This window comes from Pipra filicauda, unplaced genomic scaffold (genome assembly GCF_003945595.2).
Source record: "Pipra filicauda isolate LSUMZ 115617 unplaced genomic scaffold, ASM394559v2 scaffold149_size4050908_pilon, whole genome shotgun sequence".
NCBI lineage: Eukaryota > Metazoa > Chordata > Aves > Passeriformes > Pipridae > Pipra > Pipra filicauda.
In genome coordinates, this window is record NW_024103984.1 from 1,050,260 (window position 1) to 1,062,352 (window position 12,093).

General features: G+C 46.3%; 1 protein-coding gene across 15 annotated transcripts in view; it reads left to right on the forward strand.

Moving 5' to 3' along the window:
* The first annotated feature begins 4,195 nt into the window (after positions 1-4,195).
* The window catches only part of ANKRD44 (ankyrin repeat domain 44), a 135,434-nt gene continuing 127,536 nt past the window's right edge, over positions 4,196-12,093 (forward strand). For all 15 annotated transcript variants that reach the window (XR_005562627.1, XM_027730679.2, XM_027730680.2 and 12 more), the window contains exon 1: positions 4,196-4,439. Coding sequence is in view for 14 of the 15 variants with exons in the window: in XM_027730679.2 (XP_027586480.1) it covers positions 4,413-4,439 (27 nt within the window). In the remaining variant the exon portion in view is untranslated. The remainder of the gene's footprint in view (positions 4,440-12,093) is intronic.

Here is a 12,093-nt window from a genome sequence, read left to right on the forward strand (position 1 = left end):
TGATCATCCTGCTTAAATACAGCAGCAGACCTGACTTTGGAGCACAAACCAGAGCTGAGCCCACCCCCTGCCTCTGCTGCTCAGCTGTGCAGGCAGAGCAGGAGTAGGGAGGAGGGTGGCAGTGCAGACTTTTGGCTGCCTTAAAGTGACCACATCCTGTTAGGCTGCGGAAACATCAGACTAATGCAGAGATCTGTCTGTCTGAGATGCAGAAGGGCAGATAATTTGCAGACACATTTGTATTGCTGCAGGAGGAACAGCAGTGCAGGGAGAACTCCTGACCTCGCTCTTGTGAGTAGGCTGCTCACCCGCTTCCCACCCACGTCCCAGTTCTCTGTAGCTTGTAAGTACAGGTTTAAGTTAGATATTAGGAAAAGGTTCTTCACCCAGAGGGTGGTTGAGCACTGGAACAGGCTCCCCAGGGGAAGTGGTCACAGCACCAAGCCTGACAGAGTCAAGGAGCACTTGGACAATGCTCTCAGGCACATGATGTGACTCTTGGTGTGTCCTGTGCAGTGCTAAGAGTTGGACCTGATGATCCTTGTTGGTCCTTTCCAACTCAGCATATTTGGTGATTCTGTGAAATTGGTTTGTTCAATGAGATTACTTTCTTTTGCTATGGTGCAGCTCCCAAATACTATTTTCCTGATGCTGCATGGGAAGACTAACACTGACTCTGTGGTGGCAAAGTAACACTCAGAGCAATGGCCTGAGATCCCTTTCCTGCTGCATCAGAGTGCTCACCTCACAAGGTGGGAGAATTTCCTTGTACAAGCAGCAAGCCAAGCACCATGAGGAACAAAGACCATACAGGAACACTGTGGCACGAGAGAGAATTTACAGTGAGTCTCTCAAGTCCTAAGGCAGTACTCAAAACAAGACTTGTACCATCACCCCACAAGGAAGTGACATGTGAGATCTTAACCAAGGGCAGATCGTTTATGATAATGATGAAGTTCTGTTGAAGTCACATGCTTAAATCTAAATGTGTCTGGGAGTTTTGTTGAGCCCAAGTGGGTATAAGAATTCTGAGGCTTTCCTGGCACAAAATCTAAATGAGGAAGTGTCTCATGGTTTAGGACTGCTAATAGCAAATGGTGTTCATCCAGTTTCAGATGAAACTGGGGGAACTTTGGTTTTGCTGGGGACAAAATAAAAAAGTAAAGAAATTAAAAAAGCAGAGGCCTGTGATATTGGGCCAGTATACTGCAGAACCTTACTGTGTTGTGGCCAGAAGATCACAAAATCTAAGTGTGGGCAACTGTGGAATATTTGGGGCGGTTCTGTTCTTCCTTGCTGTTGGCTAGAAATTGCTTAAGTGCTGAAGTTCAATCTTGCATGTTCCTATTATGCTTTTTAAAATATGTAATACGGGGTTGTGTTTCACAGAAGAGTTCAACTGGATGCACAGAATCCTTTTAGGGTTGGACAGAGATCAAGAAACAAATGCACCAGCCATTCTTAGAGAGTTTTTTTCCACTCCACTGTCATAGGCCCACTATAGCCTTGGGGCTTTTTCCTTTCCAAATACAACTTTAATCCAAGATGACAATATCTGTCAAGCTCAAGTGTACTCTCATTAAGGATGCTGCACACCTGTTTTGATGATACCTGTTCATATCTCAGTACAGAAAGTCAACACAGTGCTACAGGTTTAAGAGTTGCAGGTATGACCATTACTTGAAAAGTTAGCCAGTGGCTTTGTGACTCTTCTTTCCCAAAAAAGGCAGCTGAGCATATGGCATCATTTCACATGAAAATGTGCTATAGAATTACTGTTACGTACCAGCCAATGCTAAGAAGCTGTTGAGTAAAATAGCTCAGAAAACCTATTGTTGATTGTGCATGCTAAGTCAGAAGCCTGGAACGCAGTGGTTTGTGCTATTTTGTGAACAGGAGGGGAAGACACTGTACTTTCAGAGAAATCTTGGACTCCTTTACTGTGAGGGTAATGACTGCAGCACTGTGACTGGTCTAGGCAGTTCATGCAAATGACACTTTAAACAGATAGTGCAAGTAAAATTGTGAGGACCTCTCTAAACTGAGTGCTGCCCTGTTAAATGGGATGCAAACCCTTTCTACTGTCCTGTATGCCCCTGGGGGACCTTCCCAAGGAGTGGCATTGTGGGTGATTGGTCCTCCCCACCACCATCCTGTGGGGCCTGGGAAAGAGGAGCTGGCATGAGACTGCTTGTTGGGAACAGAAAAACTGGAGAAAAATATTTTAAACACTAGCTCTCATCTAGCCCAGTTATTGACTCCCAAGGAACTGGGCTCCTGCTGCATCAGCAGATCTCTACTCAGATGGCTTAGCTCCCTGACAGGAGATTGTTGGAGGTCCCAAAGAAGGTACAAGGATTTGTACTAGAGTCTTAGTTTGGAAAGTGAGGGGAGCACAGAAACACATCTGAAAAATCATTTTCCTTATGTATCCACCAAGTGTAACTGCAGGGAGAAGGCTGTGGTGAATGGTAGGAACTTGGAAATAGGCCTTTATGGTGGAAAACAACAAAACAGACCTCTCCTTGTTAGTGCTGAAAGTTCCCTCCATTTTCCCTCTTCCTTTTTTCGCTTGCCCTCAGCTGGAAGGTCACTTCTGCTTATGTCTGACCTGTGTGTGGTGAGCGTGTGTGTCAGCAGAGCCTGGGAGCGGACTGTCAAAGCAGAATTTCTGGTCTGAATCAACGTGATACAGGAAGGCTCCTGTCCCTGGCACAGAGCTGCCAACTGCCCTTCTCAGTGCGTGGTTTGACACAGAGCAAATTTGCTGATGCAAGCAGAATGCGTCAAGGTGTCATGGCATGATGAAGACCGTAAGAGGTGAAGATATTAAACAGAAAAACTGCCACAGTTCATGCATTCTTAACAGGTACCGAATTGTCTCGCTGCTTTTTTTTCCCTTTAAAAGACTGATATAAATTAACACTATTTTTTTCTGTTAAGACCCCTTGAAAATAGTTGAAGTCAAAATGTGTTGTAACTTGTATATTATTTTCAATTCCCATTTATAATGATGCCTCAGAAGTCTGAAACCAACATCTGTTTCCTTCTTGGATTAATTTTCTTCCATAGAAGACACTTCCATTTTTTTTCTTTTTTTTTTTTTAACTACTTAAGGTCATCCCATTCTTTAATTAAGAGTTGAAAAGTCATAAATCACTGTCCTATTAGATGTGTTGCAGGCTATGGGAGCTCTTTACTGCAGAATCTAGCTTGTGGGGAAATACCTGGCCTTTTTGCAATGTGAAATGCAATGGGAAAGAGGGAATCTTCAGTCCTCTGCTCTTCACTTACATGTCCTTGGAAAAAATGTGCTTACCCTCATTATGTTCAGTGTGTTTGCGATGATGATGATGCTGTGCATTGTGCCAACAATTTCAATCAAATCACATGCTTCAGGGATTCAGCCTGTCAACTCTGAGGGGTAAGAAAGAATTTAAATTTACCCTTTCATGCTTTTTTTTCTTTTCCCCCCTGCCCCTTATATGGTTGGCTGTGCAGTGTTGCTCTCATGCTCTAGTCACACGGACAGCCAGATCTGAGGGTGGAACTGAGGTTTCCTGCAGGTCAGCTCAACAGGAACATTGGATGATGCTCATTTTCCTCTGCAGCATGAGGCAGGGACTGTGTGACTTGTTTGTTTGCGTGTTAAACTGTACTTCTTTTTATTTAGTGTGCTAGTCCTTGAAAAGTGAAATAATGTATATTGAGTGAGAAAAGACTTGGACTGTCAGGAGTTACCAGATTCGTTCAAGACTGCTATTAAAAATGTATAATCCAAAAAGAGGTAAAAAACCCCGCAGAAGACTCCTGTCAAACAGCTGTGCGCGTTTGATGGGATTTGACAAACGCATATGCACGCACACATGACAAAAAGGGAAAGGTTGAGGCCTCGGCTTCTCCTACACCGGCTTGGGATAGCATGATCCCCGCTTTCCCTCAGCGCGGCGGGAACCAGAGCGGGCCTGAGGAGCTCGGTCCTCAGAGGTGAAGCCCTGCGGCGGACACGGGACTCCGAGGGTCGGCCCTGCTGCCAGCGTGCGGCAGGTGCCCCGGGGACCCCCGCCCGGGGCGCGGGGCGGGTCCGTGCGGCGGGTCCCGCCCGGTCCGGCGGCGCCGCCCCCCGCGCTGCCCTGCGGGGCGGGGGCGCCCAGAGCCGCGGGCGGCCCTCGCTCCGCTCCGCTCCGGCAGCGGCCGCGGCGCGAACAAAGGCGGCGGCGGCGGCAGGCGGCGGTGGCGGCGCGGCCGAGCGCGGCTCCCGCCCGCCCCTGCTTCCTGGGCCGGACCAGCTGAGGCGGCCGCCGCGCCCCCGCCCCGCCGCCGAGCGGAGCCGCCGCCGCAGCAGCGCCGGTGTCGGGGCGCGCTCGCCGCCCGCCGCGGGAGCTGCATGTGCGCGGGAGCCGCGGCGGAGGATGGCGGTGCTCAAGCTCGCCGACCAGGTGGGCGCCGCGGGGCGGGCGGGAGCGGGGCGGCGGGCTCGGGCTCGGGCTCCGCCGCAGCCCCCGCGGCGGTGCGGGGCGGCCGGGGCGGCCCTTCTCCGCGGCCGCGGGTCCCTCCTTCCCTGGGGGCGCCGTGCGGTGCCGGCTCCCCCCGCCCGCCGGGCCGGTGCGCTGCCCTTCGCCTCCCGGCGGACCGTGCCTGTGCGCGGCGGGCCGGGGCTCGGGGCCGGGCAGGGCGCAGCTCCCGGGGTCGCAGCAGCAGCAGCAGCAGCAGCAGGAGCCGGTCCCGGCCGCGGGCGCTCGCCCGTCTGCGCTGCCGCTGCCGCCCCGGTGAAACCCTGACATCTCCCGTCGGCAGGGCGGGATGGAAGCGGCTCGTTTCGAAAGGCCTGTCGGCTCTGCTTATCCTTCCTTTGGGTTTCTCCCTCGTTCCATTGCCGTGCCGTGCGTAGAAATTATTTTTCCTGTCGCCTTTTTGCTTAGGAAGTGCCTCTTCGGATTAGCTGTCGCCGTTGTTCACAGGCTGCTAGGAAGACCCGTAGTATTAAATCCTTGGATCGTGTTAAATTTAGCAATGGGCAGACAGCTGAAATGAGTATAAAAGTATTTCTAATCATTGGTACTTAAAAGCATTTAAAAACATTTAGTAAATTGATATTATGGCTCCCACATCCTAATTTATCCACACACTCTACCAACTGTTACACACTTTGCGTGCTTTAATCTGCTATTTTTAATTAAACTTGGTGTGCCTGTGATCTGCAGCGTGGGTGTCCTGTGAGCCTTAGACCCTTCCTGTGGGGTTCAGAAGGACTGCCTTCAGCCAGCCCCACTCCAAATACCCGTACTTAGAGATCACAAGCCTCACTCACAGTCTATTTATGCTTTTCCAATACAATCTTCCACATGCACAAAGCCGCTGCATAGCACATTGAAAAGAGTTTTGAAAGGAGAAAATGATAAAGCTGCTTCTAAAGTAAAAGCAATACTGTGGGACCAGACTATAACGTGTTTTTGTGTGTAACAGAAGGCAGTATTTATGGGCTGTCTCCTGACATGTCCCTTGAATATCCACATCTTTAGATATTTGCTTATGACTGGTAAAGAAAATGTTTCACACCAGGAGACTTCACTACCCCATGGTGCACAAACTGAGTCTCAAAAATAAGGAGATTCAGGTAGGATGTGCATGCTGCAAATCTAAACAGCAAGCATTAATGTTAAAAATACGTGTTACAAAGGACCATAATTGTATCATTTTAGTGCTTTTTACATGCTTAATGAACCCCTTGAATTTATTGCCTTTAGCATTTTTAAACCTTTGCTGAAACCTTGCAGTGAGGTTTTTGCTTCAGCAGTAGAAGTCAAAATAGATTTAAGTCAAGTAGATCACATCCTGATGAAGTGTGTAATGCTGTAGAAAAACGATAGGCTGTTGTCTCAGGGTTCTCCTTCTTCTCTGAGAACCCTCAAAGCTCAGGGATGGGGCTCCTTAGAGCTGCTGTTAATGCCCCTGCAGTGTGCCTGCTTTGGGGACACTCAAAATTTTGGTTGATGCTCATCATTGTTTGTGATCAGGCTGTGGTCTGGGGCATGTCTGGGGCATGATAAGGCAGGCTGATAGTTTTTCTGCGTTGATGTGTGTCTCCTGTTGTTTACAAAGGGATATGCTGGTCTACTTGTACTCATCCTACTAGGCCTCTTTTTATTTCTTCCAGTTTCTTCCCCAGACCTGTTTCTTTCACTTCTGAGAAGCTGGAGGAGGGGGAGAATACATTCGAAGCTGGCTGTGGTGCTTCCTCTTAAACCGAGAGCAGAAGTTTGTGTGCCTGTTTCTGTGTACTTGGAGCTGTTGCTGGCAGAACCTTTCCAACGTGCAGCCTGAGCAGTGTCACCAAGGCACTGGGGCTGCGCAGCCTGCCTCAGCCGCTCTCTGTGCACCAGGCCAAGCTGGGCTTGTCATCCACATCAGGTTTGAGGAGTGCTGTCCCCAGACTGGCCCACCTTTAGCTAAGAGAGACACAATAGCAGCAGCCCCATGTGTTTATAGACAGACCCCAGCACAACAAAGGTGAATCTGGGATGGAGAATGGTGTGCCTGGGAAGATTTGCGTTCCTACAACAAGTCCTGTGTGCTCTTGGACTCACTGGGGTTGCGGGAGCAGGCTCCTCCTGCATTTCTTCCTGCTCTTCAGGATTGAGGGCAACTGTCACAGCGATAACTTGCAGCGATTCAGGAAACTGTTTCCTTAAACACCAGAGGCCACAGCTGTCCATGTGCTCGCAGTGTCCTGCAGTGAGAACTGGAGGATGTAGGACACTGCACACGACATACACCTGCAGCAGCTGGGACCTGGGCTGCTGGGAGTGGGGGTTCCTCTTTGTGCACTGACTGTGAGGTTTGTTTTGGGTCTTAGCTGTGATGTTCAGAGAAGGCTGACTTTGCAACCAAGAGCTCTCTGCCTGTTGTTGGGATTTCTGTAGCGCATGCTTTCTTCTGGATCCATGACTTTCTTGACCAGTGATGAGAGCTCATGTAGGAGATGACTAGAGAACCTCCATGCTGAGAGTTTAAACACGTGTTTCTCTAAGTAGTCTGTTTCCTCCTCTTTTCCATTCTCGGTGTCTCTTACCAGCTGCATCTAACAGCACATGAAACACTCAGACACATGAGAAATTAATCACACCATTTCTCATACAGGCTTTGAAGGCAGACAGATGTTAATTGTTGCTTTTTTGATATAGCTGAAAGGTGCTAAGGTGTGGCTATGCTTAATCCTTAAGAGATTATCAGTAGTTTTGGCTGCATTCTCTCCTTAGGCAGGAGAGCTTTATTTAAGAGTTTAGCATTAGTGTAGGTTACTTGAATTTGCTTCCGGTGATGGTAATTTCTAGCTCATCAGTTGTGCCACAAGAAACCTGTAAGTCATTTAAGCACAGGAAGTGTATTCTACCATCATTTGTTTCTACATGAATTTCTTTCAAGCCTTGCTTTTTTTCTGTAACTGCACCTAGTCGCTTTTGAATGACTAAATGTCAAGCTGAAAACAAGCTAATTCACAGAACTTAAATTAATTCTTAGGATGATAATCTTTGCGCACAGTGATGTGTCTGTGCACTTGTAAACATTCAGATGTTCTAAATATTTCAGTTGTCACATACAAATATTGCAAAACTTGCTCTAAATCTTAACACGTTTATGCAGTTCTTTTTTTTTTACCATCTCTGCAGTGAATGTTGATTACAGCAAGCATGCAAATTAGTTTAGGGACTGAAAAACCATTTTTTTCTTCCAGTTCTAAGAGTTACTTCTTATTGTTTCCCATCCAAGTCATTAGTTGTACCTTTTTCATTTTGATAAGTGTTAGTACTTTATAGTATGTGAGGGTGGAGTTGTATATGATAAAAACCTTTGCAATTAAGCTAGAGTTCAGAAGGAGCAGAAGACAAGTGCTTCAACAAGTGAGCAGCCAGAGGCTGTCAAGTGTGAGTTGCACTGACACAGCTTGAGTCTGGCTGTGTGTATATGAGAGGGCACAGAAACCCTTGCTGTGCCCCTCCAGTGCCGTTTGAGGAGACCTCCTTACTGCAGCTCTTCATTCCTTCCTGGAGTTGGAGTTGCCATTCCCCCCTCCTCATGAGTGTCCTTTCCTCTTTGCCAAAGCTCTCAAAGGGTGAAGATATTGGTTAGTTTTTTACTTTAGTGGCTCCTTTTTGAGCAGCATTTGTTGCCTGGACCCACCTCTCTTATCCTCTGAGTAATCAGCAGATTCAGGGTGCTTCCTGCTGCTGCTCTCCCTGCTTGCTGTCTGCAGGTTTTTGCAAAGCTTATTCTTCATACTTGCACCAAGTAACTTGGTTTCTTGAGAGCTGTTTGTTTGCCACTTGCAGAGAAAGCCTGTTAGTTGAAATCCTGCTGAGTGTGCTTTTGATCTTCAGGTTTTTCACTGATGGTTCTGGACAGAAATCAGACAATTGCTCCTGTCAGGGCTCTGTGAAATGGTAAAATATCTTCAAATAAGTCTATATGTAAACTTCTGTGAGTTAGCTTTTGGGAAATTATTTTGGAAGAATCCAAGTTTCTGTGGTGTCTCCATCTCATTTTCAGTCTTGCCTTGCCAGCTGAGGCTCTGGTTGCAGGATTGCCAGCAGTGCCCACAGGCCTGCAGGTTGTCTCTCTAGCTAACTCCATCCTCTTCTCTCTGTTTAAAGCCAGCAAAAGTCACTCTGTGCATGGCTGTGTCTGATTTGGGATGCCAGCTCTGCCTGTGCAGACCAGGTTGCCTTCCCTACCTTGGCACAAACATGCCTGTCGTGCCAAAGAGGCAGAGGTGGTCGGAGCAGCTTGTGCGTGGGGACATCCTGCTTATTGATGTCTGTCAGAGGCTGATGAAGCTCTCCCCTGCCTAGTTGTTGGTTATAGTTATGCATGTTTACAGGGGAAATGTATCATTCTGTCTTTGAAAGACACTGAGAATGTTTTCTATAAACAAAAATAAAATGGGAAGTTACCTAGGAATGCAGACTGTGTAGCTATTTGAATAGACACAGTGCTTAGTGGTTTCATGCCTGCACTGCCAAATTTGGTGAGAAGCTTGCTGTAAATCTGAGACAGACACAGGCTCTATCTAGTCTTGAACCAGTTCACCTGGAGGGTCAAAGTGTGACTTTAGTGTCACCGACCCAGGCCCTGCATGTACAAAGCAACAGAATTATTTTTAGGCTGCCCTTGCAAGCACGCATATGCATGCATAAGGATAATGAAGCCCAGATAAATGGTTAGTGTGTGTACTTAGGCTGCTATTAAGTGCAAAACCTCATCCTGTCTCCTGGTATTTTGCCTGTTGTCCTTGATTGCTGAGAGTAATGCAGTGTGACTAGAACTGAAAGGACCATTTCTCTTCCTTTCCCAAATGTTTTCCTGTGTTTGACGGTTCTTTGCTGACCACCAGGATCCTTTTTATTATGGTCACAGAGAAACAGCATTAAACAGATGTTTAAATAATTTTAAACAGATGTCAAAGATCATAAAAATAATCTGGGGAAAGGCTGGACTTGTGTCTGAATACACTTAAAAAACCAAATGAATACAACAGTAACAAATAGTCTCCTTACAAAACCAATTACATCTCCAAGTGATAGTGTATCTTTACCTTATTTCAGAATCATTCAATTGATATGACTGTTTTTCTGTGTATCCTTTCTCTCTGGCAAGTAAAAGCATCTGAGAAAATACCCCTGAATTTGATGTATAAAATAGGAGTAATGAACCTGTGCCCTGTGGCCACAGCCAGCCTGTGAGTAAATTTTGCTTGGCATGAGATCCCACGATTCCTCCCCTCCTCATATTATTGCTGGATAATACTAAGGTGTATATGTTAATTTGCATGTTGCCAAGTGGCTTTGAAAGGGCTCACAGTAAGAAAGAGATAATCTATTTTAGTACAAAATACTCAGGTAGCCACAAAACTAAGGTAACTGTGGGGAAGGAAGAAGGAGGAATTTACCCACAGGAGTGTGTCTCTATTATTTCCTGTGAAATTAAAATGTGGTTGGACCAAAATAACTCCAATGTGGCAGCCACTAGCTTTCTAGAGCCATGACATTCCCGGGCATGCCATACATACTGGGAGATATGGCTCTATGCATTTTAAAACAAAATAAAAACTTTGGAAAAAATGGGATGTACCAGCATTCCTGTACTTGTTCAGACCTATAGGAGTGATAGTTGCTGCCATCTGGTATAGATGGCACCCGGGCTCTGTTTAGGTTGGAAAAGACCTTTAAGATAATAGAGTTCAACCATAAATCTAACATTGCCAAATCCACCACTAAACTATGTCCTTACACATCTTTTAAATGCCTCCAGGGATGCTCCAGTTCAGAGGAGGTGGTGGGGAAAGCTTTGGGTCACCAAAGAGAGCAAGAAAGAGGCTTGAAAAGGAAGCTACTTCTTTCCCCCCAAAAAAACCCCAGGGCTTCTGCAGTGTTTCACTTCCTGATGATTTTGTAACTTGTTTCAAGGTAAAAAAGAAGCACTTTAATAAAGAGAATTTCTGCCGTGGTGTAGTGTGCTCAAGTCTATCATAGATATTTCTTAAGCAGAGAAATCCTCCCAAAGTTTGCTATTTGGTGATGCTGTAAAGGTTTGGCAGTGGTTGTGCCTGGATGTCTGTTTTGAGGGGGTGTGTGCCTGTCATGTCAGGGTGTTAGTTTTCTTGAATTGCAGATGGCATCCAGCAAAACTTACCCTCCTGTACGCACTTGAGGTGTGGTATTTTATCCCTGCCTGACAAGTGCCTCATGACCTCTTCCTGCTCATCTCTTAAATGAAGATGTGGTTGTCATGACTACATTTAGTCGAGAAATAAACGTTCCTCCCAGCTCGAGCACTTGTGTAATGGCTTGGTTCTGGCAAGGTGGTGTTTTTATCTGGATCCTTGCTCAAGGGTGGACAGATGTTTCCTCTGACCTGGGAATAAAAGTGCCCAAGCTGGAGCTTGCTGGTTGCTGAAGTAAGTGACTGCATGTGCTGCAGCTCTCCTGGGGCACAATTCCAAGCCTGTGCCAGTCCATCAGCAGCACCATGCAGTGCTGTCGGTCACACAGTGGTCTTGGGGACAAATTCCTGAAAGCCAGCAAAGAAAACTTTTAAGGGTTGTTTCTAGAGGTCTGGGTGCAGCTGATCCTGCTCGTTTGTGGCCAGAAAGGCTGAGACTCTGGGATATGTTGGTGATAGGAAGGGTTTCCCTGTGCTGGTGTGGTGATTTGCAGTGTGTTCACCCAGAGGAGCCAGGCCAAGTGCCTTCTCCTCTTCTGTAAGCTGTCCCTCCACCAACAGATCTTCATTTACCTGAGAAATGAGCAGCTTACTTTTTGGGAGCTACCGTTTCAGGCTGTCTGCAGCCTTGGGTAATATTTATACAAAATAACTAATGCTTCAACATATTATATTTTTAGGCTTCTTTTTAATCTCTGTTGGCCAGACTTTTTTTCTTTCAGTGGTACTGATACAGGTTCTAGTGTCATCAGATGGCTACAAGAGCCTATTAGGCAAATAAGCCTATTAGGCAAATGTTTCAAAGTATATTATTATTATAACATTGACCACTTCTTCTGGGTTTTATTCCTGCTTTTCTTGAGTGCCCTGCTTAAACATGCCTGTGTAGGTTGCAGACCACACAGGTGAGCTAAACTTGCTGATAGAATACCTCTATATTTTAACCGTTTAGTGCATTTTTGATTACTGTTTCCATATTTAAATTAGCAGGTTTTTTTTTTGTTTGTTTTTCCCCTCTTCAGAAGTACGTATCTGTCATTTGTAACTTTTTTTTGTTAGCTGGAAAGCTTAGGCTGGAAAGTTCCCACAGCTGCTGTCTGTGGCTTCAGCTTTTTTTTATTTGCTGCCCTAGAAACATGTAGCAGCATGCTGTTGGAGCCCTTCGGCCTGGTGATGGGTGGGAATCAAAGCATTACAAAATCACATTTAAAGGGGAGAGATTATTTTGCAGTTTTAACCAAGGGTTTGAGGTCATTCTTGAAGTTTGCAAGGAGTTGGTCAACAAATTACAGCATTTAGTTGTGGCTAGGTAATTGTGACATTCTGAAAAAGCGTGTGCTTTTTGATGACAGACATTTGCATGTATTTTGCTTT